The sequence below is a fragment of the Schistocerca serialis genome, chromosome 2 (assembly GCF_023864345.2).
Source record: "Schistocerca serialis cubense isolate TAMUIC-IGC-003099 chromosome 2, iqSchSeri2.2, whole genome shotgun sequence".
NCBI lineage: Eukaryota > Metazoa > Arthropoda > Insecta > Orthoptera > Acrididae > Schistocerca > Schistocerca serialis.
Genome location: NC_064639.1, coordinates 448079950 through 448106652, shown reverse-complemented (window position 1 = coordinate 448106652; position 26703 = coordinate 448079950). Strand labels below are relative to the sequence as shown.

Genomic DNA, 26703 nt, shown 5'->3' with positions numbered 1-26703 from the left:
GTAGCGTCGGTGTGTACTCTAAGTCAATCCGTTGAAAGTATATGCATTTCGAGCAATGCCCACTTGTAGATAAAATTTGTGTATGACAATCTGCATAATTTACCCTGTTATTCAGTTTTGAAACTAACTGTGTTTATTTTACGGTAATAATAAAGTTCCTACGACATGGCGAACGCTTATGAGTGCTTAATATTTTATCTTCCAAAAGAATGAACAAAAATAGTACCGGGAAATAAAAACAAAAGAAGTTCGTAGCTAAAAATATTTCAAAGTGTGACAAAACTACAATTTGAAGTTTTTCGGAACAGATTCACTTTGGCGTACAAGGAAACCATTTAGAAACGCCACTGAAGCATTATTGAGTAAAATAGCTTCGGGAATGCAACAAACAGCAGTTGAAGAAACATTACTAGTAGCTTTGATAGTTTGAACATAAAGAGCGAGCAGCTTTGTTGTTTAACTTTTCAAATTTCAACTATAAAAACGTGCATATGTCTGAAAGACACAGAAATAAAATTTTACCACTAGCATTTGACACATGTTGTGAATCCTTAAACAGTTGAGTCATACAGGCCCTATTTTTTCATTTGAATTTTAAGCTATATGCAGAGTATTTCAGAATTCTAGTTACGCCCTTCTAGAGGTTGTAGAGGGGACTTAGTAGATCATGTTTTACCTAGGAACTCATATACGGAACGACATTCAAGATCGCTACGGCGCCTGTAAATGTAAGTATATACAGGGTGATTCCGTAATGACGTTACATACTTTCTAGGATGGTGGGGAAGGATAAATGTATCAATCTGGGGTAAGGGTAGCTTTACCGGAAACAAACGAGTCGAACGTCATAAGCTAAACCCCTCTGATGCTTCTGAAAGTGGGATACATGTACTGGTAGTGTTGTTCCTAAGATTGTAGCCTAGGCAACTTCCAGGGGTGTTATATGGAGCAAAACGAGAAAAAAAGTGCAGTAAACATGGGCTCTAATATGCGTATATGAGGAGCTATGAGTACTGGTTCATCTTCGCTACTGTGAAAAACATCTCCCCTATTGAACAACTGCTCATAGATCTTCAGCTATGCATTTTAGAGCCAATGTTTACTGGACATTTTTTTCTGTTCTGGACCGTACTGCCACCTCTGAAAGTTCGCTACCCTACAATCTTAGCAACAACAGTACCATTACACGTATTCCACTGTCAGAAGTATCAGAACAGTTTTAACTTATAACTTTCGACTCGTACGTTTCCGGTACAGGGGAAAAAAAATGGTTCAAATGGCTCTGAGCACTATGGGACTTAACTTCTAAGGTCATCAGTCCCCTAGAACTTAGAACTACTTAAACCTAACTAAGGAAATCACACACATCCATGCCCGAGGCAGAATTCGAATCTGCGACCGTAGCGGTCGCGCGGTTCAAGACTGTAGCGCCTAGAACCGCTCGGCCACTCCGGCCGGCCCGGTACAGGGAAACTTACCTCAGATTGATACGTTTCCCCTTCTCCATCATGCAAGAAAGGTTCTAACATCATTACTGAATCATCCTGTATGTACATACATTTACAGGCGCTGGCGCCTAAACTTTGACGCTCTGTAGCGCCGTTGGATGACGTTTCTGACATAGGATTGTACGTAAAACTTGATCTACTAAGTCCCTTCTACAATCTCTAGGAGTGTGTAACATGAATCGTGAACCTCTCCGTAGAATGTACAGTAATACGAAGTCATTCACTGTCTGGCGCTAGTATTTAAATATAAAAACTATATGGAAGAACAAACTACTTTCCGGCTCGTATTGATCCAAAGGTAACAACAGGGTTAAGCCAGGTACATTCCAGCTATCGAATGCAAATTGTTAAGACTCCTACGAAACGTGTGTACAAAACGGTCGGTAGATATTAGTGATGTTATGGCATTTAAAATCTGCAGAGAGCTTACGGACAGACCTTCCACCAGCCAGCAGTCGGTGTAATTCGGCGACAAAAATTCTGAATGTACACCCCATAAATATTCCCCCTGCAGACACGGACAACGCCATACGGCTGTACTGTACTGAAACAAGTGTCGGACGGCGTGTGGCCGAGGCGCACAGACCGGGGTTCTGCAGCAGCTGCTCCAGGTACTCCTTGTCGACGCAGAGCTCGCCCAGCAGGCGGCGGCCGCTGGGGGACCTGGCGCGCTCCCTAGACCGGCTGCCGCCCCCGCCGCTGGCCCCAGAGCCGGACCTGGAGGCGGGCCCCGTGCTGGTGGCGCCGCTGCCGCCTCCGCCGCCCCCGCTGCTCGCCTCCTCCTCGGACGGCCGCCGGGCCGACTGGCAGCGCAGAGCCCGTCTCGCTTCGGGGCCAGTCAGCGCCTGTCCTGTACGTCACCAACACAAAGTACACTGACGGGAAAGGGAGATGCTACACCGCGAAGCGCCAGTCCGATTCTTATCAGAGTTTGTGGAACTGCTCTCCACATACCGCGTATTAAATGACATGTTCATTCCTTTTGAAACTGACATCGATCATCAACTTAAAAACAGGTGTAACCCCGACAAGCACGAATACAGACAGCCCTGTGTTCATTGTGGCAAACAGTCTCCGAATATCATCTTCAGGAATTTCTTGCCATAAAGTACTTCAAACATATGCTGTTTCAGTTCTTGAATAGTGCTCTGTGGAGGTTGGTATCTTAGTATACGTTTGGCTGACTGATCAGGAGCCTGGGCAGGTCAATCGATGAACGGTACATTCCTCAAGGCATCTGTGGTGTGAACTACAGTGTGCGGTCTTGCATTATCCTACTGGAAAATCCTGTTTGGTACCTTCCACTTCATAGGTTTGACAACAGGGTTTACCATGTGACTTCGTAGGCTTTCCCGACCTAATAATACTTGATAGGTTCCTCGGGTTTGCTGCCGCATCCTAAAATCGGCATGATTCGATCTTTCGGCAATCAATCTATCCACGATCTTGAGGAAAACGTTTCTGCTGCTGAGTCCCGCTGAAAGCTGATGCCAAAGCTGCAAATCGTGGTCCTATGTAGGCTTGCGTACCGTACATGGCGCGTTCGCCGCCCACTACAGTTCCACTTCTCTCAAAGTCCGTAAACTGCACGTGCTCGTCCTCTGTGCATGACGTGGTTGGGTTGGGTTGTTTTGGGGAAGGAGAACAGACAGCGAGGTCATCGGTCTAATCGGATTAGGGAAGGACGGGGAAGGAAGTCGGCCGTGCCCTTTGAAAGGAACCATCCCGGCATTTGCCCGGAGCGATTTAGGGAAATTGCGGAAAACCTAAATCAGGATGACCGGACGCGGGTTTGAACCGTCGTCCTCCCGAATGCGAGTCCAGTGTTTAACCACTGCATGACGTAGTGTCAGCTCCACCAGAAAAGTTCCAGTAACGTTAGTCAGACCCAATAGCCATCATGTACTTATGTTATTCTTCATCTGTAGGACTGACTTTTTCTGTACTGAAAATAAGTCCACCTAAGGATGAAATTTTAAGGAACGTATCCCCAAAGGCATAAAAAAAACAGTCGTATCAGTTTGGTGTTTACGGTGCAACACTTTCCATTTCAGTCAGTGTATGCGTGATTATGTTCATACCACTGTATTAAAGCGCGTGACATAATACACAGTTACTACAGATTTGTTCAATTATGTACTATAGCTGTGCTTTTCGACGTAGTATTTTGAAATTTAACAGCCACATGTTTTGTTGCAGAAGTTTGCGGCTTCTTCTACCAGAGTGCAGCAGTTAGTAAATATGTGGGAAAGGTGCTAAGAAAGCGTATGCTCTGCATGAAATTCATTCATGCCAATCTGTTACACTAATACAACGACACTTCAGAAACAGGTTTCACATGGACGCACCAAAGTGCCAACTCCATTTGGTGACAGTTTGCAGTAGTCTCCAAACAGAGCAAGAAGCGAGCTGGTCACTGTACAAACGACGTTCGGAAGATCTTACAGACAAGATTGAAACAGAACCGCTGCTGACTGGAGTTGCTACAAGCTTTGGAACTCGAGGACAGAATCCGTTTCAGCCCTCTACTCGCATGGAACAGCGTATGGGAGGATGATTTTGGCGAGTAATTTATTTGTAGTAATAAAGCAACTTTCGTGAACGATGTTGTTAACAGACAGAAGGTGAAAATATGGGGCACATTAACGTCTCTCACTTTCGTGCAGTACCCTGGCGACTTACGACAAGTAAATGTGCAGCCCAGGGTTGTTAATCCTATACGCGGATTAGATCCGGCTCTGGTTCACCCCTGTGTCTCGGAAGCTGGCGCACAGTGATTTATGCTATACGAACAGATCTAATAATGTTAGTTTGATACTGATTATGAAAAAAGCTAAAACAGAAAAAAAACGAGGTTGATTGAGGAAATCCTGTTGGATACAAACAACGATCAGTCCCAAAAATACTACTGATTAATCACTACTCAGTGTGCAGAAACAGGAAATAAAACTTAGGAGCCGGCCGCTGGTGGCCGAGCGGTTCTGGCGCTACAGTCTGGAACCGCGCGACCGCTACGGTCGCAGGTTCGAATCCTGCCTCGGGCATGGATGTGTGTGTTGTCCTTAGGTTAGTTAGGTTTAAGTAGTTCTAAGTTCTAGGGGACTTATGACCTCAGCAGTTGCGTCGCATAGTGCTGAGAGCCATTTGAATCATTTTTGAAAACTTAGGAAGCTTATTCAACTTTGATGCCATCTGTAACACTTTCTTTATCTTACAAAAGTTAACATTTTATAATGTTATGGATTTATTGGATTATTTTCACAGCTTCCTTTTTTTAATTTTGACTGGCATAACACAAGTTGAAAAATGTGATTTTTAAGCTAATTTTTGTTGTAGTTAGCGTAAAGTGCAACTCGCAGACATCGTTCTATGAGATGACTGACTGGTTAAACAACTCTTAACAGCCTAGGACTAAACCAAGATGGCCCCTGTCTCCTCAGTTTGAGACGTTATTATGCAACCATGCCAACTGTACTGCACAGTTCATCAATCTACGACTGTATGGTTCAAATGGTTCAAATGGCTCTGAGCACTATCAGACTTAACATCTGAAGTCATCAGTCCCCTAGAACTTAGAACTACTTAAACCTAACTAACCTAAGGACATCACACACATCCATGCCCGAGGCAGGATTCGAACCTGCGTCCGTAGCAGTCGCGCGGTTCCGGACTGAAGTGCCTAGAACCGCTCGGCCACCGCGGCCGGCTACGACTGTATGTTGCGCAGTGTTGCACCCCATGCAGTTTATTTAGGTTACAACTCCTGGAGAGGACATCTTTTCAACCTTGAATTCATATACAGTTTTGCTCTATTCCAGAGGGGAAAACCGCATTTCATCTTTCTGGTAGATGATTTTGGATCCATAGATGAGATAACTGAATACATACACTGTATGCCATGGCCACGTTCTTCAGAGACCGCTACAATCGCTTGACTGTGTAAAACTGAGTGTAGTCTCAGTAAGAATTGACGGGTCTTGTTTGTGCAGAGAAAAATAGTAAACTACGGTGTGATGCAGGGGGGGGGGGGGATGATAATTATGGTCATGATTAATTTGTGTTGGCTGCTGGAACAGCGTTAACGGCTATACGACGAGGTGACAGAGACAACACAAGGCACCCTATTTCGGCAGAGTTCTGTAAGGGTTCGCTTACGCCACGACTGTAAAACAGTAGCGAAAGCGCCGTCGACCGGTATAATTTATCGTGAACGTCCTGAAAAAGTAACACACCCAGGTTACACTGGCTGAAATGGGACGTGCTGAACCGTGAACACACAGATCGGACGCTATCAAATTGATGCTCCACTATTTACATGTCTGTAGGATATGTCGATTGCGATTTAGTCGTTACGCGAGCTTGTTTCCAATACAGAAAAAAAATCGTTTCTGCAGATGAAGAATGGTGTGAGTGGATATTGGATGCCGGGTTTGTCCAACATTACTGGAACGTTTCAGCTGGGGATCGCAGCGCTACATGACTGGAGAACAGGCACGTGCAGCTTATTGCCTTGTTTCAGGTGTTAGAATGGTCGAATCACTGGCATGAGGGACATAGGGACATCATACCGCCAAGTCGCACGGACAAACGACTGCAGTCCACCGACTGCAGAACGAGTGGCGACTAGATGGGATGGGTACAAAGGTGCAGCTAGAACAGTAGGCACGGTACTTCCAGAAGGATTACACCACGGCAATATCGTAGGATTGTTCGACTGGTTCTGAATGAATGACAACAGCTGAAATCCGCCCAGATTTTATGTTCAGAGTGTCGCCACGAATCTTTGGGAACAGATTACTGGAAGCTGGGTCCAGATGTCGAGATGCAGTGAGTCGTTTACAGCCGATACCATACATCAGCCGACGCAGATTTTTATGATAAAGTGCCAGAGTCGATTGGGACACTGAGTAGCATTCTGTGAGACGTCAAGCGATAAGTCAAATTACTGCTTGAGGCAGCGAGATTCACGTTAACGTGCCCTTGAACGATCTGGTGAGAGATCACAGGAAGCAGCAATTCTTGAGAGCCACATCCTCCCAGCTCCAGGAATCATGCTGTGGGGAGCTGTGAGATCTGACAGCAGGACCGATTTGGTAACTGTTGAAGGGAGGCTGTCAATAATAGCAATAATGATAAGCCACGTTGTTCTATCCTCCTTGTCGAGCGTAACATATGCCACATTCCACCAGGATAATGCAAGACCCCATAATGCAGTTCTCAACACAGACGTCTTGAGGAATCCACGCATCCTTGACTGACTTGCCAGGTTCCGAAGTTTTCCACCTATAGAGTATTTCTTGGATTCGAGAGGAAGATGTATAACTTCATATCCACTTCCAGCCAACTATGTTCGTGAACTGTCTCACATGTGTTTCAGGTACGGCAAGAAATTACTCGAGTTGACGTTTAGAGACTGTTTTATTTTCATGCCACAAGCAATACAAGAGTGTATTCGTGCCAGTGTATTCATCCCATATTGACACTGGTGACGAACTTTAATTTCGAATAGAATGGTACTTTAACGTCAGCACGAAGTTCAGTAAAAGTGGGACTGGTGCATCATCTTACATTTCCGTGAGTGGATGCAGAGGGCGGTGAGAAGTGCCAGTATGTATCTTGACTTCGTGCAGTTGAGGAAATAAATGGCTGTTTTATTGGTATCCCTACTTTGAAGCTGACGAAAATAACTGTTCTGATTATTGCCTTGTTTTCATCGTGAAGTAATGGCAGATATGAGCGGACACAGTTACACTAATGAGGAGTGTGGCGTGTGTGGGATGCGCAAATGTCCACACACAGTGCCAAGATTGACAGAGATAATGAGTGTGCTTAGATATCGCATGGTAAGATCCCAAATGGTAAAGCAAACCAGCTTGATTGGGAGAACGTGCTTTTGTTTCAGTCAGTGTCAGAAACACGCTACGTTGTTAACGTAAGAAAACGCGGCTGGAAACCTGTGGTGCCGTCGCTCAGTGAGCGGCCTCCAACGAAATCCATTCGCAAGAGAGCAGCCGTACTTCAAGTATCGTTTTCAACTGTTTACGACCACTTTAGAAAAATATTTCGCAATCAAAGGATTTAGACCAAAGTTTGTCGGTGAATTATTTAAGAATGGCATGGAGTATCGAGCTGAGGAAGTTCTTATTACGTGCAAGAGTTGGAAAGACACTCACCACATGCTTGATATCGGTTGGGATGTCATCTTGATTTCTGTTACGATCATGTTTTTTTAATGATATGTGAATGGGAATTCTTATTTGGACATGAGGTTAACATCTTAGGTCTAAGACAAGCGGATTATGGATTGCGCATTTTAATAGTAAGACGCATGTGCGTCTTGATGCACAGTTATGAGGCCAGTGGACTGGGCGTGCTTAAGCAATGCCTTAAAACCCTTTGAAATTGCTACCGGAAAATCCGGACCGCACCATCTCAGACAACTCGCTATGGGAAATAATCAAGTCCCATGCGGCTCAATGGTGGTTCAAGATAATCAAGTACTGCGCAGAAGTGTTGAGGAAGCCTTTCAAAGCGTAACTACTGAGATACCGCAAAAGGTCTCAAGGAGGCCATGGAATCGCATTGATCTCTCTGTAAAGCATCATTGTGCGCTTACATATCAGCCTGATATAAGTTTCTGTATGAAAGTACTCCAGTATTCAATACAGGGTTATTCATAAGTACCTCTGGAATCTCAGAAGTTGACAGTGTTACAGCTAAAAGATATACAGAAAAGAGATGGACTATCTCTCCAAGCCTTTAACTCGCACTACAGGTGCTCAGCATAGGCACAGTTTGTGATGTAACGAACATTAATACATGAATGAAATTCATTACAGTCATGACATGAATTGCCTGGGAAGGGGCGATGGATGGTCACTTTGGAAATCTGTTTATTGGGTTGCCTATCTGTCGGTGCGAGCTATTTCGGTGCTACAACACAGAAATGATGATTTGTCTACAGAGACTCACTGATCAAAAATATCTCGACAGCCCTATCGAATACAGAACTGACCCTAGATGTCACAAGAGGCAGACTCGCTAGTGTAACAGGTCGCGGGAAGTGTAGCGTTATAACAGCAGAGTGGGTTGGTGAGGTTCAAAATGGCTCTGAGCGCTATGGGACTTAACATCAGTGGTCATCAGTCCCCTAGAACTTAGAACTACTTAAACCTAACTAACCTAAGGACATCACACACATACATGCCCGAGGCAGGATTCGAACCTGCGACCGTAGCAGTCGCGCGGCTCCGGACTGAGCGCCTAGAACCGCGAGACCACCGCGGCCGGCAGGTTGGTGAGGAGAGCTTAGTGATTTCGTACTTGGACTTGTCACTAGACGTCACCTGACTAAGAAAGTGTCAGGGACATTTCAATCGTTCTGAGGCTGATGTAATTGTGAAGTGGGAAGGAGAAAGAACAACCACAGCCGAAGCAAGACTAGACAGGCCTCACGCACTGACAGGCAAGGATTGCCGAGCATTGCGACGGATGGCTGTAAAAAATAGCTTGACATCAGTGGAATGAATAACTCGTTAATTCAAAAATGCTACCATCAGACCAGCTAGCACAGTTGTGTGCGTAGGGATTTAAAGAGAATGGGGTACAATGATCGAGCACTTGCTCATGAGCCACACATTTCTTCTGTGTTAAGCGACACTTTAGTCGGGGTAAAGAGGAACGCCACTGGACAATGAATGACTGGAAACGCATGATTTGCACTGACGAATCACGTTATACTCTGTGGCAATCCAATGGAAAAGTTTGAGTTTAGAGAATGTCTAGAGAATGTTACTTGCGATCATGTGTGGTGGCAACAGGGAAGTATAGAGGAGCTGATGTTTTTCGTGGTTAGGGTGTGGCTCCCTTATTGGATTTAAGAAAACGCTCAATGTGGAAGAATATGAATACATTTCACACAGTTGTGTACTGTGTGCAATAGAGGGACAGTTTGGAGGCGATGCTTGTTTGTATCAGCGTGACAATGTACTCTACCTGCACCTGTGAGGCAATGGTTTGTGGACAACAATGGTTTGTGGACAATAACAGTCTTAAAATGGACTGGTATGCCTAGAGTCCCGACCTAAACCTAATGGAACACCTTTGGGATGAGTCAGAATGTCGACTTCGCTCCAGATCCCAGCATGCATTGCCACTACCTGCTCTGGGTTCGACTCTGAAGAAGAAATGGGCTGCTGTTCTTCGGCAGACATTCAGATACCGCAATGAAACTGACCCCAGCAGAGTTCAAGCCGCCAAGAAGATGAAACGTGGACACACTCCACATTAACCTTCATTGCTAAGTGACCGGATACGTTTGATCATATAGCGTATTCTGAAAGACCCGCCCCCTAGTGCAACTACACTACGGAGCGCATTACGAATAGAAACTCGGAGAGATGCTGTATCTACTGATAAGTGTTATTTGTCTGTATGTTTGTATTTTTTACGCGGTATCTTATGGAGCCTTGGAGGAACTTATAAATGACTCCGACAATGTTTTGACGTAAGGGGACAGAGATTTCTCGACACTCTGCAGTATCTGCTAAAGCCGCAGGGTTTCTTGCCTCATTCAGCCGCTTTAAAAGTTTAAGTAGAATCGTAGACAATCGTTTCTAGAAATGCTTTAGAATTAAGCAAGGAATAAAGAGAGTATCCCAGAGTCACTCCTCCCGCCTTAGCCTATGGTACGGTGGCGTGCAGAATACAGATGAAGGTTCCAGATGTAGGCGAAAGAGGACCTATAAGAGGGAGCAAGGCAGCTCACCGATGGTGTTCTGGATGGCCTGCTGCGTCTTCTGCACGCCCAGCCGGAAGGCGTCGAGCTCTGGGCGCAGGCGCTGTCCGCGGTGGTAGAACATCAGGCTGTGCTCGAAGTCGCCCGTGTTGTACAGCGCCTCCGCCTTCTGGAAGATAGCTGCCACGCCAGGGACACTGGGTCAGCGCTGCTGTCAAGTGCTACCAACTACTTCGTGTGACAGGAAACATATTTCTAGCACCGGGTACGTTAAGAACATGCGTGAATCTGCACGGAATTGTAGTGGCTGGCACTTACGAGGACTGGTAGTGGGGCGATGCGTAGCAACAAGGGGCATTGTACCACGTGACTTTCTAGCCAGTAGCGCCATGGTGCCACACGTGTCTGTAGTGGGGATTTCAGAGTGCGAGGTGTGGAGGAGGCTCCTACCTACTATGATGTTGGTGGCTAGTCTAGAGCAAACAAATCGACTATTGCAATAAGAAGCAACAGCGACAGTTGTCCGACAACATAAATTCTTGCACGGAGAGTGAGAAGCAGATAAAGAGCCTCAATGTGGCTGTTACCCCAACGCTGACAGTTAGCAGGGTAGGCAAAAGATGGGCCGTGTGGAGTGGGTCGGGGACAGAGAGCACACTGGTAGCGGAGCAAAGTATTCTTCGCCTCTAACTGTGCAGAGCGCATCAGCAGCAGCCTTCTTACTTGCGGACGATTATAGTAATATTGCGTTTAAATCGCGGACGCTCTAGCCTGGCAGTTTTAGGAGAGAGTTGTTTTTGAACTGTAATTGCCTTTCTTTAACCATTCCAGGCGTCCTGTACTCCTGATCTCGAATTACGGTAAGCTCCCACTAATCTCAGTAGTATACCCTGTAGCACTATTCCGACTAATGGATTCCCAAGCTGCGATCTGTGGGCCTGTGAAGCTAGCTTCATTAGTCACAAGAGTGCAGCGAGAAATAAATGGAGGCCCACTGTTTGCCCCTGAATGATGTATTACTGGTAATTGTGAGCCTATGCCTGTTGCACTTGGAAATCAAAAACAAAGGAGCCCAGTATTGGTTAAACAGAGGCAATCAAACAGAAGTAGGAAGGATACAGCGGAACCTCGTTTATGCGGCCCTCATTAATCTATACGCAATGGCGGTAACAATCTACGACGGGAATTATTAAAATTAAGTGAAACTAATCGTCACGAACAGATTCGGACCAACTGTCAGTTGTACTGGACAGAACTGTATTGCCTACGTTTGTTCGGAGTATAAAGTGACATCAAAGAGAAAGAAGATGAAAAAAACAGTCAAAAGCATTGCACACCATGAATACAGATAAACAGTTGAAAAACATTGCAGCTGAATTTGATGTTGAGACTTTTGCAAAGATTTGAAGACTCTCAGACATTGGTGTTATAGACGTAAATGACTAGCTGCCAAATGACCATAACGGTGTCTCCGAAATTGTCGCCGTTTATTTGTTTGTAGACATAGACGGTAGGGGTGATGATGACGAAATTGGCGCTCAGTCGCAAGACGTTATTAGACGCACAGAGACTACAACACAGTTGGGCAAAATAATGCTTTAGTTGGAACTCCAAGAGGGAACACCATCCGATCTAATGCTGCTGAAACGCTTCCTTGGTCGTGGTTCACGTAAACGACATAGGAACGTGGCTTAAAGGTAACGTATTGACTATTTCAGTGTATTAAACACACATTTATTCAGTATATGGTTAAGATTTATGTGAATAATGTGATATTAATAATTTATTAAGAGAAAAAAGACGAACCACAAAGGAAATATCCGAATGGGACGGAAAACGGTAGATGTGATGTACATGTACAGACAAAGAAAATGATTTAATTTTTCAAAAACGGGATGATTTATTCAAGAGAAACAGCTTCAGAAACTGAGATAATCAATAACGCGTTGTACACTTATATCCCTTATGCAAGCTGCTATTCGGCTTGCCATTGATTTACAGAGTTCTTGCATGTCCTCCTGGTAGATATCGTGCCAAATTTTCTCGAGCTGGCGCGCTAGATCGTCAAAATCCCGTGATGGTTGACGGGCCGTGTCTATAATGCACCATGAGTTCTCAATTAGGGAGAGATCTGCGACCATGTCGGCCAGGGTAGGGTTTCGCAAACACGAAGACAAGCATTGGAAACTCTCGCCGTGTGCGAGCGGGCAGTACCTTGCTGAAATGTAAGCCCAGGGTGGCTTGCCACAAAGGACAACAAAACGGGCCGTAGAATATCGTCGAAGTACCGCTGTTCTGGGAGGAGGCCGCGGATGACAATCGCAGAGGTCCTGCTATGAAATGAAATGACACCCCATAGCATCACTCCTGGTTGTCGGGCCGTTTGCAGGGCAACAGTTTGATTGGTACCCCATCGCTGTATCGTGCGTCTCCACACACCTCTTCGCTGGTCACTGGAGGTCAATTTGAAGTATGACCCATCAATGAAGACAATTCTACTGTAATCAATGGAATTTCAGGTCGATGACCAAGAAAGTCCACCTGAATTTACTAGAGGGCGTGAGCTTGCAGTTACACCCATTCATACAATCTAGCAATCATTCTTGCTTAAGAAAGGTGGTTAAACGCAATGGCATGCTCAATATCGAACTCAATAAAATAGAAAACATGGATAGAGAAAAGACCCTTTGCAGAATTTGATGAGAAATCACGTGAAAGGTGAGTGGCCTGCTGCCTTTCAATGTAAATTATAGTTGTGACTGAGAAAGTGTGGGCACCAAAGTGCACATATTCCGGGTCTGTGTGCTGTACGAGGACGTAGCGAGTACCTATAGTCAGGTATCAAGGACCTTGGATCCAAAAGCAGCGCTGAGGAACGAGTCGTCCGTGCGCATCTGTAATGGTACAGCAACTGCTGTATCCAGAAGGACCTAGGAGGATTTCAAAAGCCCATCCGCACATCAACAGGCCACCATTCCGTAAAGACGAGTTTCTGTACACATTGAGAGAAGGTACCTGAAGTCTGTGACAACTGAATGGAAATGCACAGTTTTCAAGAGTGTCTACCGCTTGCTGCAAGTGATTACACAAACACGGGTTATAAGAAGTTACAGTGAATAGCGGAATCAAGTGTCACAGTGGAAACGCAGCTGAGGTACTGCCGTACGCCCAAGGAATCCAGCCGACAGTAGATGGCGGCAGCGACAGTTTGAGGGCGCATCCTTTTGTGGAAACAACATTCTGTAGAAACTTCCTGGCATATTAAAACTGTGTGCCGGACTGAGACTCGAACTCGGGACCTTTGCCTTTCGCGGGCAAGTGCTCTACCAACTGAGCTACCCAAGCACGACTCACGACCCGTCCTCACAACTTTACTTCTGCCAGTACCTCGTCTCCTACCTTCTCATTCTGGAAACATTCTGTAGTTTAGATCAACGCCAGTGAATGAACAAGAAAAGTCTACCGATATTACTCATAGAGGCATTAAGATCAGCAGCAGTACTAATAGTTGGTTAAGTGGTTGAGAGTTGATAGCAGTTTTGTAGAGACAGAAAGTAGAAGTTTTTCATATTTCTATCCCTTTGGTGTGTATTAATTTTTATTGCAGTATTAGGTTGTATTAAGGTGTCAACGCTATAAACCTTTATGATGCTGTATTTATTTGTCAATGGTATAACATTTTGAGAAAATAATTGTTTTCATATTTCTTTCGAGTTAATGGTGCTTCCGTAAGGTAATGAAATATTTTTTAAATTTATTTCTAGTTATTTTAAAAATATAGGATATTTGTCAATAGCAATTAAGTACTTCCATTGTTTCAAATATTCATTTATTTTTATGTATAACCATCTTTATTTTCCTGTATATATTTTATGAAACTGAACTGAAAGAGCATGTGTGAAGACGTTTCCTTATTCGCGAGAAAACAAAAAAGAAGAAAATAAAAAGCCGGTTTATGCTTCTCATGCAATTTAAGGCCATAAGTAAAGTATAAGAAATACTACAGCTGCACGAGTGCAGCAGCTAAACTGTTGGGTTCGCTTGGTAGCTGGGAAAAACCCAGTGGCGCTCGGCCATTGGAGAGGAGTGTGGAGGGGCAATCCGCCATGACAGAAGTAACTCAATCCAAGACAGCCAGAAAATAACAAAGCACGTCCACAGAAAAGGAAAAAACAAGACGAGTGAATGCGTGTAAATGCGCTCTAAATCAGATTAGTGGTTTTTCAGTTATCAGTTATCTAAGTTTTGCAAATAAAATTAGTTTTAAAAATTAATATCTTTCCAACGCCTTGGACAATTCTGATAAACTAAGCGTCAATGAATGGAGCTCGAGAAGCCCTATCAGAACATAGCAGTATACTTTTTGTAAATATTTTGAACTATATGCCAGAATATCTCTCACAAAATAATAATAAATTGACCAAAGTAACGACAGTACAGCAAATTAGACTAAGGTATTTATATATACATGTATTTATTTCTAAATATTTATAATTTTTAAACAGTAAAATACTGTATACTAACTTTTATGCTGACAATTTATCAGAAAACTGACTCAGCTAGAAACCAAAGACGTTATTGAAAAGCTGAGAAAAATTTCAGGCCAGTCTGATACTTTGTACATACAATGAATTGGCAAAAGTCATGGAATGTCTCCTAACATTGTGTCAGATCCCATTTTGCTCGGGGTAGTGCAGCAAATCGACGTGGCACGGACTCAACAAATCTTTGGAGGCCCCTGCAGAAATAACGAGCCCTGCCGCCTCTGCAGCCGTCTGTAATAGCGAGAGCGTTGTCGGTGTAGGATTTTGGGCACCAACTGACCCCCCGATTATGTCCTGTAAATGATGAATGGCACTCATGTCAGGAGAACAGCTTACCCAAATCATTCACTCGAATTGTTCGGAATGATCTTCACACTAATTGTGAACAATTGTGAGATGGTGACATGGGGTAATGTCATCCATAAAAACTCCATCATTGTTTTGGAACGTGAAGTTCATGAACGGCTGCAGACTGTCTCCTAGTAGCCGAACACAATCATTTCCAGTCAATGATTGGTTCAGTTGGATCAGAAGACCCAGTCCATTCCATGTAAACACAGCCCACACTATCATGACATCACCACCAGCTTGCAAAGTGCCGTGTAGGCAACTTGGTTTCGTGGGCTCTGCGCCGCACTCGAATCCTGACATCAACTTTTGCCAACTGAAACAGGGCCTCATCTGACTAGTTCACAGTGGATACGGAATCGGATTTTGGGTTAAAAAATCGATTTTAGTTTTATTAACGTATTTTATTCCTCCAAGTTTCCTCTTTAAAATGACGTATCATATATTGCTCTGCTAGAATTATAACTATTTTATTTTTATAGACTTGTGAGATCGGGTATTGCGCTTTAGTTATACACGTCTCTAATGGCTGAACATCAACATTTTGGCAGTACATTTATGTGACATGAATTCAAACATCCTGCTTTCCAGCGACTCTTTATACACTATTTGTCCGAAAATGTTTCCCTCTGGTTTCCTCGAGATACTCTTTGACTTTGTGACGGGATTGTTTGTAAACAGTGTACTATATGGAAGTTGTTGTTGTTGAGTTATTTTTTATTTAGTGCTTCATTTTTCGCAGTGAAAATACCTAGAGCTAGAGCAAAAGTGTTTAAGGAACGTGTGAACTGGCAAAAGAAAAGAAATGATGATTCATTAGCAAAGCAAGGCAGTTCTTCATCCTCACTGTTGGAAAATGTGAGTCCACTTATTACTAATTTGCCGAACGAACTTACTCCAAATGAAAACAGTGCTTCTCACAAGAAACTAAGAATTTGGAAGAGAAATATAATTTACTTGATAAAGGAGAAGAAGTTTTTGAACTCATTGATATGAGTATATTGTGCGAAGCTCTTGAAAACAGTGTGTGCAGCAAAAATGTCAAGGAAACGTTTCTCTGAAAGTAGAACTCCATGTTCACCTGTCTGCCCAGTTTAATTTAGTATGCAGTGTTTGTAAGTGCAGCTGTAAGTTTCTAAGTTCTGTTTCAGTAACTGTAAATAACGGATACAAGAAAACTGAACTTTATAGTGTAAATATTAGCTTAGTTTATGGATTGCGAGCAATTGGCAAGGGCAAAGCAGCTGGTGATATGCTATGTGGTGTTCTAAATCATCCAAGTATACCGTCAAAGTTTGATTCTTACAACTATGTACTAGGATCTGCAGTTGAAGATGTAGCACAGAAGTCAATGCAGGTAGCTGTGGAAGAAACAGTGAAAGAAAATGATGGCAGTCGTGACCACACAGTAGCTTTTGATGGCACGTAGCAAAAAAGGGGTCACAGCTCCAACAATGGTGTTGTAAGAGCAACTAGTGTTGACACTGGCAAGGCTATTGATGCTGCGATAATGTCTATATACTGTAGATGCATGGACAGGCTGACAAATGAACATAAAGATGACTGTGTTGCTAATTATTATGGTAGTAGTGGTGGCATGGAGGTTTATGGGGTGAAAAAAAAATTTTTAATCGCTCTTCAGATTGGTATAATGTTCGCTATGTTAAGTATCTGGGAGATGGTGTCTCTAAAGCATTCAAAGAAGTTTTGGAAAGCAAACCATATGGGTACAGTGTAAATACACTCCTGGAAATTGAAATAAGAACACCGTGAATTCATTGTCCCAGGAAGGGGAAACTTTATTGACACATTCCTGGGGTCAGATACATCACATGATCACACTGACAGAACCACAGGCACATAGACACAGGCAACAGAGCATGCACAATGTCGGCACTAGTACAGTGTATATCCACCTTTCGCAGCAATGCAGGCTGCTATTCTCCCATGGAGACTATCGTAGAGATGCTGGATGTAGTCCTGTGGAACGGCTTGCCATGCCATTTCCACCTGGCGCCTCAGTTGGACCAGCGTTCGTGCTGGACGTGCAGACCGCGTGAGACGACGCTTCATCCAGTCCCAAACATGCTCAATGGGGGACAGATCCGGAGATCTTGCTGGCCAGGGTAGTTGACTTACACCTTCTAGAGCACGTTGGGTGGCACGGGATACATGCGGACGTGCATTGTCCTGTTGGAACAGCAAGTTGCCGGTCTAGGAATGGTAGAACGATGGGTTCGATGACGGTTTGGATGTACCGTGCACTATTCAGTGTCCCCTCGACGATCACCAGTGGTGTACGGCCAGTGTAGGAGATCGCTCCCCACACCATGATGCCGGGTGTTGGCCCTGAGTGCCTCGGTCGTATGCAGTCCTGTTGTGGCGCTCACCTGCACGGCGCCAAACACGCATACGACCATCATTGGCACCAAGGCAGAAGCGACTCTCATCGCTGAAGACGACACGTCTCCATTCGTCCCTCCATTCACGCCTGTCGCGACACCACTGGAGGCGGGCTGCACGATGTTGGGGCGTGAGCGGAAGACGGCCTAACGGTGTGCGGGACCGTAGCCCAGCTTCATGGAGACGGTTGCGAATGGTCCTCGCCGATACCCCAGGAGCAACAGTGTCCCTAATTTGCTGGGAAGTGGCGGTGCGGTCCCCTACGGCACTGCGTAGGATCCTACGGTCTTGGCGTGCATCCGTGCGTCGCTGCGGTCCGGTCCCAGGTCGACGGGCACGTGCACCTTCCGCCGACCACTGGCGACAACATCGATGTACTGTGGAGACCTCACGCCCCACGTGTTGAGCAATTCGGCGGTACGTCCACCCGGCCTCCCGCATGCCCACTACGCCCTCGCTCAAAGTCCGTCAACTGCACATACGGTTCACGTCCACGCTGTCGCGGCATGCTACCAGTGTTAAAGACTGCGATGGAGCTCCGTATGCCACGGCAAACTGGCTGACACTGACGGCGGCGGTGCACAGATGCTGCGCAGCTAGCGCCATTCGACGGCCAACACCGCGGTTCCTGGTGTGTCCGCTGTGCCGTGCGTGTGATAATTGCTTGTACAGCCCTCTCGCAGTGTCCGGAGCAAGTATGGTGGGTCTGACACACCGGTGTCAATGTGTTCTCTTTTCCATTTCCAGGAGTGTATAAGCAAACTTGAATGTATAGGACATGTGCAGAAGATAATGGGTGCCAGGCTGAGAAGGTTAATATCAGTTATGAAAGGGAAAAAACAAGATGATGGGAAAACGTTGCATGGCAAAGAAAGATTGACTGATTCCATAATAGACCACATTCAGAATTGCTATGGCCTTGCAATCAGGCAAAATACAGGCAATCTTGAAGAAATGAGGAAAGCTATATGGGCTTTGTATTTCACATCGCATCCACAGATGAGCATCGAGAACATGATTTGTGCCCCAAAGGTGAAAAGAGCTGGTGTAAATACAATAGGGGACTAACAAATGGAGAGAAATACATTCACCACCACAGTCTACCATTAGCCATCATGGAAGATATAAAGCCCATTTTCAGAGATCTGGCTGACAGAAGCCTTCTGATGAAATGTCTTCATGGAAAAACGCAGAATCCCAACGAGTGCTTGAATAGTGTGATATGGCATCGTCTCCCAAAAACAGTGTTTGTCGGAATTAATACACTACATTTTGCGGTGTATGATGCTGTGGTAACCTTCAATCTTGGGAATATAACAAAATGCCAGGCACTTCAAAAGTTGGGTTTGCGTGTTCGTTCCCGCACAACACGTGCTATGTTGACTTTAGATCAGCACAGACTAAGGCTTGCTGACAATATAATCAAGAAATTAGTGAAAAAAGCGAGACAGCTACAGAGGGGTGCGAAAAGAAGACTTGAAGATGATTACGAAGACTGTGAGGGGGTATTAACTATGCATCGGGAATGTTTTAATCTTCTTTCTCCATTTCCGGTAAGTTTGCTTTTTACTTATTCTGGGAACATTATCTCAGGTACTGGTGAACCTAAAGGTCTGAAATTTTTATGACTTAGTCACATGGGTCTCTTTTACACACTGAAACAACGATTTTTTAATTACTTGATTTACAAAAGACTTAGGGATGATAATCTAGAAAAAAGTGATGGAAAAAATTTACTTAAAAATAAATATAAAATATCCCTGTAAGAAAATACTTTAACAATAAACAGTTGTTTCAATATTGTTATAACATATCAATGCATATTCAGTAAAAATTTTATCTCTCTGTCTCCAGTAGTTTGTGAGAAAATGTTCCCTATGGTAGGCTTATTTTAACATTGCGGGGATATGCGATTCCGTATCCCCTTAAGGCCAAATTTTGCTGCACTGTTCCAAGTTATACATTCGTCGTATGTCCCACATTGATTTCTGCGCTTCTTTCACCCAGTGTTGCTTGTCTCTTAGCACTGAAAACTGTACGCAAACGCTACCGCTCTCGGTCATTAAGTGAAGGCCGTCGACCACTGCGTTGTTTGTGGCGAGAGGTAATGCCTGAAATTTGGTATTCTCGGCGCACTGTGGACACTGTGGATCTCGGAATATTGGATTCCCTAACGATTTCCGAAATGAGATGTCCCATGCTTATAACTCCAACTACTATTACCGAGCGAGGTGGTGCAGTAGTTAGCACACTGGACTCGCATTCGGGAGGACGACCGTTCAAACCCGCGTCCATCCATACTGATTCAGGTTTTCCGTGCTTTCCCTAAATCGCTTCGGGCAAATGCCGGGATACTTCATTTGAAAAGGCACGGCCGACTTCCTTCCCCATCATTCCCTAATCCGATGGGAGCGATGACCACGCTGTTTGGTCCCCTCGTTCAAATCAACCAACCAGCCAACCAATCCAACTACCTTTCCGCGTTCAAAGTCTGTCAGTTCCAGTCATGCGGCCATAATCACGTCGGAATCCTTTTCACATGAATCACCTGAGTGCAAATGACAGCTCCGCCAATACGCTACCCTTTTATACCTTGTGTACGCGATATTACCGCCATCTCTATATGTACAGTTTTGTCACCTCAGCGTGCGTTTAGCATTACATAAATGTTTGTTGAAATGTATGATAGATAATGTATATGAATTTTAGCGATGACAATACGAGAGCTTAAACAGCCAGCTGGCATTTTGGTCTAAAAACAGCTGAGCTTGAGGGGTAGAGTAAAGTAATGTTGTGTTTGTATTAGAGACGAGTAAGTCGAGGTAAGTACGAGATTGGGCCCGCCAGGGGCTCAGCATTCTTTTGCTGAGTACGGGCTTGGCGACGCCGGGGTCCTGAGCTGGGGACTGGTCAGCGCCGCCAGTCTCCTGTCACCGTAACCCCTGGACATGCTTCAGCGACCACCGCATGGCGCGGCGGTGGAACGTTGTGTGCTGCGGGGAATGGTAATCTTGGCTTGATCGCCTGGATTGCGAGGAAGGTAAACCTCTACAAAAACCCCTCAATCTTACGGTGTGCTGCGCGCCTGTAAGATGCATGGCTGTTGGGGTGGAACAGTCGCAAGCGGGCAACCTCTGGGGCACCTGCCGCGCCCCAGTTGTATAAGGCTTACCTAGGCACGCGGGGCTCTGTCTAGGTGGACTTCTAGTTCCATAGCTGCTCGTGGGACCGAGATGGAACCCTCGAACTTTTGTTCTTCTCCTGCCAGCGGAAAGGGTGGACCGCTGGTGGGTTCTAACACCCAATCCAACAAGAGGGCTCGTGTAGCCAGTCCTCCTGATTCAGGTAGTAGTAACAGAACGCATGCTGCTTCGCAGAATGTGTTTTTCATAATTAAAAGAAAAGATGGGAGTTTTGAAAAAGTTTCGCCATTTTATATACAGAAGGGCTTAGAAGGTATTGCTGGCACATTAAAATCTGTAAAGCGCTTGCGAAATGGCACCATGTTGGTTGAAACATCTAGCTTCCAGCAAGTCCAGAACCTTCAGAAGGCACAATTTCTTGGGGAGTTTGCGATAGAGACTGAATTTCACAACACCTTGAACTACAGCAAGGGTGTTGTGACTTGCAGAGATCTCGTTGACATTCCCCAAGACGAACTGAAGGCTGAATGGTCCCGGGAAGGAATTGTCGACGTGCAACACATTATGAAACGGGTGGATGGTGCTCTCATAAAGACTAACTCATTTATCCTTAGATTTAACACCACCAAATTGCCAGAGCATGTGAAGGTAGGTTTCCTACGTCTCAGTGTACGGCCTTATTACCCCAACCCCATGCGGTGTTTTAAATGCCAACACTTTGGACACACTACTCTCGGCTGTAGAGGGGAAGCCCCTTGCGGGAATTGTGGTAAGGCCGCCCATGAGGGAGTTGGTTGCTCCTCTCCTCCCAAGTGTGTCAACTGCTCTGGGGATCACCCTGTGTGGAGTAGGGAATGCAGAGTTTTCCTTGAGGAACGGAAGATCCAGGAACTAAAAACTACAAAACGCATCCCGTATGGTGAGGCGAAGAAAATCTACAAGTCCCTGCAGCCGCCCACGTTCGCTGCTTCCTTTTCTTCCGTTCTCAAACAGCCAGTCTTGAAAACCGATGCCGCTACACAAACGGAGGTTGCTACTGTCAGCACTAGCACCTGCGCTTGTCAATGTACGTGTGCTGCTGCCGTTCCTGTGAAGCCTGCTGCTCCCCCCTGGCCCCCGGCCTTCTGACCAGGCCGTGGTAGCTGACATCATGGAACTTCCTGCCCCTGCCCGGTCCAGTCTTGTGCACTGCCCAGCGCTGCTACACCCCCTACTGCTTCTGAGGTTTTGGCTCCAATGCCACTTCAGGCCAGAACATCGAAGCCAAAGACAAAGGTGAAGACTCGCCCACTAAAGGAGACTACAGTTATACAGTCTCCTGATTTGGATGTCATTCTCTCTAACGTCTCTCTCGACTCCTCTTCTGAGGCGATGGAGGTTGATGTCAGACTGGGGCAATCATCTCGCCCCAAAACTGAGCCTCCACCTGTTGTGGGCTCTCCTCCCCGACAGAAAGTGAGAATGAAGGTACTCCCACCCTGATAGATGGCTCCCATTATACAGTGGAGCATGAATGGATTCCGGGCACATGTGGAGGAACTGAACCTCCTAGCACGGCAACGCCCCCTGTGCTTGTGTTTACAGGAAACGCATTTAAAACCATCTGATGTTCCTGTACTAAGGGGCTATACGTCATATCGCAAAGATGACCTGACTGGAGAAAGGGCCAAAGGCGGAGTCGCTGTGTTTGTCAATAATGACCACCACTCCTCTGCTCTCCCCCTGGATACTGACCTGCAAGCAGTTGCAGTTGAAATTCATTCACCTCGGAGGCTTACCGTTTGCTCCCTTTATTTACCCCCTCTGGATGCAATGACCTTAGACGCTCTCACAGATCTTATCGACCAACTCCCTCGCCCATTTCTCCTCCTGGGAGACTTCAATGCCCATCATGTCCTGTGGGGCTCCACTTCTCTTTGCGCTCGAGGTCGAATTTTGGAGAGCCTCCTAACATCTCAAGTGTTGTGCATCCTCAACACAGGTACTCCGACTCATTTCTCTACTGCTACAGGGTCATTCTCAGCCATTGACCTATCTTTCTGCTCTCCAACCCTCACCGACTCTGTTCACTGGTAGGTCATTGACGACCTTCATTCCAGCGATCACTTCCCTATCCGCATTCATCTCCTGGATGGTGTATTGCTGGAGCAGCGGCCACCATCGTGGATGATTGGCAGGGCTAACTGGCCACTGTTCACTCGGTTGGCTGTCTTTGACCGCCACAATAACGTACAGGAATGGGTGGATCACATCACGCTTGTGGTCCATCATGCTGCTGACCTGTCCATACCACAGCCTTCTGGCACTCTTAAGCGGCGCCTTGTGCCTTGGTGGACAGAAGAGTGCCGTTCAGCCATCCGGGACAGGCGTGCGGCTCTTCGCCGATTTAAATGCCGCCCAACAGCGGTCAATCTTACCGCCTTTCGAATCGCGAGAGCCAGGGCACGGCGTGTCATTAAAGAGAGCAAGAAAAGGACATGGCAGGAGTTCCTGGACTCCATCAACCGTTCCACTTGTTCCACAAGAGTATGGGAAGCCATCCGGAGGATTTCCGGTAAACATAGCCGTTTACCAATAGCTGCTGTCCTGAACCAGGGATGCCTCCAAACGACACCCAGAGCCATTGCTCAGACGCTGGCAGAGCATTTTGCACAAAGTACTGCCACTGCAAATCAGGATCCAGCGTTTCGTCGCTACCGTGCGACTGTCGAAAGAGCGACCTTGGACTTTCGGTCGAACAGTTCTGAGGCCTACAATTCCCCTTTCTCCATGTGGGAACTTGAATCGGCACTTACTGAGACTTCTGACACTGCACCAGGTTACGACCGCATCCGGTACTCCATGCTTCGACATCTGCCAGCGGCGTCAAAGGAAATTCTCCTCGAATGTTTTAATCTCATATGGCAGACAGGAGTGTTCCCCACCTCGTGGAGGGAGGCAATTCTCATCCCTCTCCTTAAACCAAGAAAGGACCGCACATGTCCCGGTAGTTATCGTAGTATCGCCTTGACAAGCTGTGTCGGAAAGACCCTGGAACGGATGGTTAACCGACGTCTGGTCTGGCTGTTAGAGACCAGACAGCTCCTTAGCCGCTTTCAGTGTGGATTCCGAAAAGTTCGGTCCACGGTCGACAACCTGACCCTCCTAGAGTCGGCTATTCAGCAGGCTTTTCTCCGTCAGCATCACTGTATCGGTATCTTCTTTGATATCAGTAAGGCATATGATACTACTTGTACAAATGCATCAATGGGGCTTTCGTGGCCGCCTCTCGATTTTCATTCGGTCTTTCCTGTCTCAGCGGTTTTTTCGGACCCGCGTTGGTAACATACTGTCTGATCGCTTTGAGCAAGAGAACGGTGTTCCCCAGGGCAGTGTTTTAAGCGTTACCCTCTTTGCCATAGCCATCAACAGTATAACGTCTACAGTGAGGAGTCCAGTACAGTGCTCCTTATTTGTGGACGACTTTGCTGTTTTCTGTTCCTCCTCCAGTGTTGCAACCGTGAGCCGTCAGTTGCAGCTAACAGTGCGGCGGTTAGAGGAGTGGGCTGCAAAGACGGGTTTTCGGTTTTCTGCCGAAAAGTGTGTTTGTGTTCATTTTAATCGTTCTCGCCATCTTTTTACTTTGCCTGCCTTGGATATGGGGGATAATGTACTACATTTTAGAGACACAGTGCGGTTTCTGGGCCTAATTTTTGACTCCAGGTTGTCATGGCTGCCACACCTACGTGACTTGAAAGCCAGAACGCTGAAGGCACTGAACATCCTCAAGTGCCTCAGCCACAGGTCTTGGGGCGCGGACAGGGCGCGTCTCCTACAGTTTTATGGAGCTTTTGTGCGTTCACGGCTGGATTATGGGTGCACAGTATATGGGTCAGCGAGGCCGTCTTATTTGCGGATCCTTGACGCTGTTCACCATGCTGGGATCCGACTGACCACGGGTGCTTATCGGACCAGTCCCGTACCCAGCCTCTGTGCTGAGTCTGGCGAACCGCCACTTACCTTCCGGCGGCAGCTCCTGCTGGTGCGTCAGGCTTGTAAGTTTCTTGCAGCTCCCAGATCGCCTGCTCACCATCCTGTTGCCCATCCACCTCTGGACCGCCTTTTTTCCCGCCGTCCCCGGGCTACATTGCCGTTTGGGATCCGTGTGCAACGTGTATTGGAGTCCCTCGGCGTGGAGTCTATACAACCCCAAATCCAGGGTTTTAACCGCCTGCCACCCTGGTTGCTGAAGAGGCCCGGAGTGATTTTAGATTTATTGCAGTACAAGAGAGATTGCACTCCTGCCACCGTTTTTAATGCAGCATTTTCTGCCATTTTATCTGAGCACCACTACTATGTAGCTGTTTTTACGGATGGGTCGAAACAAGGGGATTCTGTTGGTTGCTCAGTTGTTTTTCCATATCGTGTCCTCAAGGTCCGACTGCCTCAGACTTTTACTGTCTTTGATGCAGAATTGTTTGCGATCTTGCGGGCACTGGAGCACATGAGACATTCTTCCTCTCCTAAATTTCTCGTCTGTTCTGATTCACTCAGTGCCCTTCACTCATTGCAACGTTTGTATCCGGCAGACAAAATTGTCCAGACCATCCAGGATGCCCTCCTCCGACTACAGCGACTGGGGAAGGTTGTAGCTTTCTGCTGGGTTCCGGGGCATGTTGGCATTGCTGGGAATGAAAGGGCAGATCTCGCAGCCAAGGAGGCGTGTCTTGCCCCACAAGTATCTCAGTGTGCTATCCCCTTGCACGCACTCACCTCGCTGTTGAGCTCACGGGTCATGCGTCGGTGGGAGGATGAGTGGCTGGAAGTGACTGACAATAAGCTCCGTATAGTCAAGCCCACAACGCGTGTGTGATGTACTTCCTTTCAGCCCCATCGACGGGACGAGGTTCTCCTCACTCGGCTTCGAATAGGCCACAGCCCTATGACGCATGGCTTCCTACTCCGGCGAGAGGACCCTCCAATGTGTGGTGCTTGCGGCGTCCAGGTCACTGTGCGCCACGTTTTATTGGATTGCGTTTTATTTTCTGACCAGCGGGTCGCGGCTGACTTGCCAGCGGACCTGCCATCTCTTTTAGGCAACACTCGGACAAATGTGGTTAAAGTTTTAAAGTTCTGTGCCCTGTCAAATGTTTTTACAAAGATTTTAGGGAGAGGATTTTAATTTGCTCACTGTGTGACAAGCTCGCCCATATTTTATGTAAGTGGCCAGCCAATAACAATTTCCTGTGACATTCTTGTTGCTATGTTTCCCCTTTCCTTAGGTTTTACTTTCTTATGTAGCATTTTCCTTCTTTTCCTGCTTTCTTTGAGTGTGTGCTTTAGTTTTCTTAGGTCTGTCCACATTCGTTCCTTTTAATGTGGGCGCTGATGATCTCGATGTTGAGCGCCCATAATCCCCAACACACCACACACCACCACCACGAGATTGGGGACTTGTGAAACTTCGCACTTTGGTCGCGAAAACTTAGAAGATTTTGGGAAAAGTTCGAGTGAACATGCAAATTTCTGCTTATTAGCGAGTACTACCAGCTTGTAATAATTGTCGCAACTTGGAGAGTTTTAAACCAACATGTTTGTCCTAGTTAGCGAACATTCTGACTTGTAATAATTTTTTACATCTTGGGAAGAGTTGAATTTGGAATATCTGAGTGAGTTAACACGAATTAAACTTCGATTAATGATTAATTTCACGCTGTTTAGTTAATGTGGAATTTAATGTTTGTATACAAGTGGTTGCATTATGAACAGTATTGGTTGTTTATCGGATCTAAATGTAGTTAATGTGATGCGCTGCTCTGGTCTATAAATTCAAGAAACATTTTTTAAACTCTGTCTGCATTTTTGCATAAACTGTTAAACAGAAGTACGATGATTAGTAGAATGTTGTGACAAATGAATTGATTGTTCCCTACACAATAAACAAAGACAAATAACTTACAGCAACCATGCACCGAAAGCCCTCGATTCTGTTGCAATATTTACTGTACAGTAGCTATAAATATAGCGTTAATTTTAACTTG

At 45.8% G+C, this 26703-nt stretch overlaps 1 protein-coding gene across 1 annotated transcript in view; it reads right to left on the bottom strand.

Moving 5' to 3' along the window:
* Positions 1-26703, bottom strand: part of LOC126456068 (outer dynein arm-docking complex subunit 4-like) — a 136685-nt gene that overhangs the window by 4833 nt on the left and 105149 nt on the right. Inside the window, exons 5-6 of the mRNA XM_050091823.1 lie at positions 10276-10425; positions 2095-2358 (exon numbers count right to left, since the gene is read on the bottom strand). Coding sequence (XP_049947780.1) covers positions 2095-2358; positions 10276-10425 — 414 coding nt within the window. The remainder of the gene's footprint in view (positions 1-2094; positions 2359-10275; positions 10426-26703) is intronic.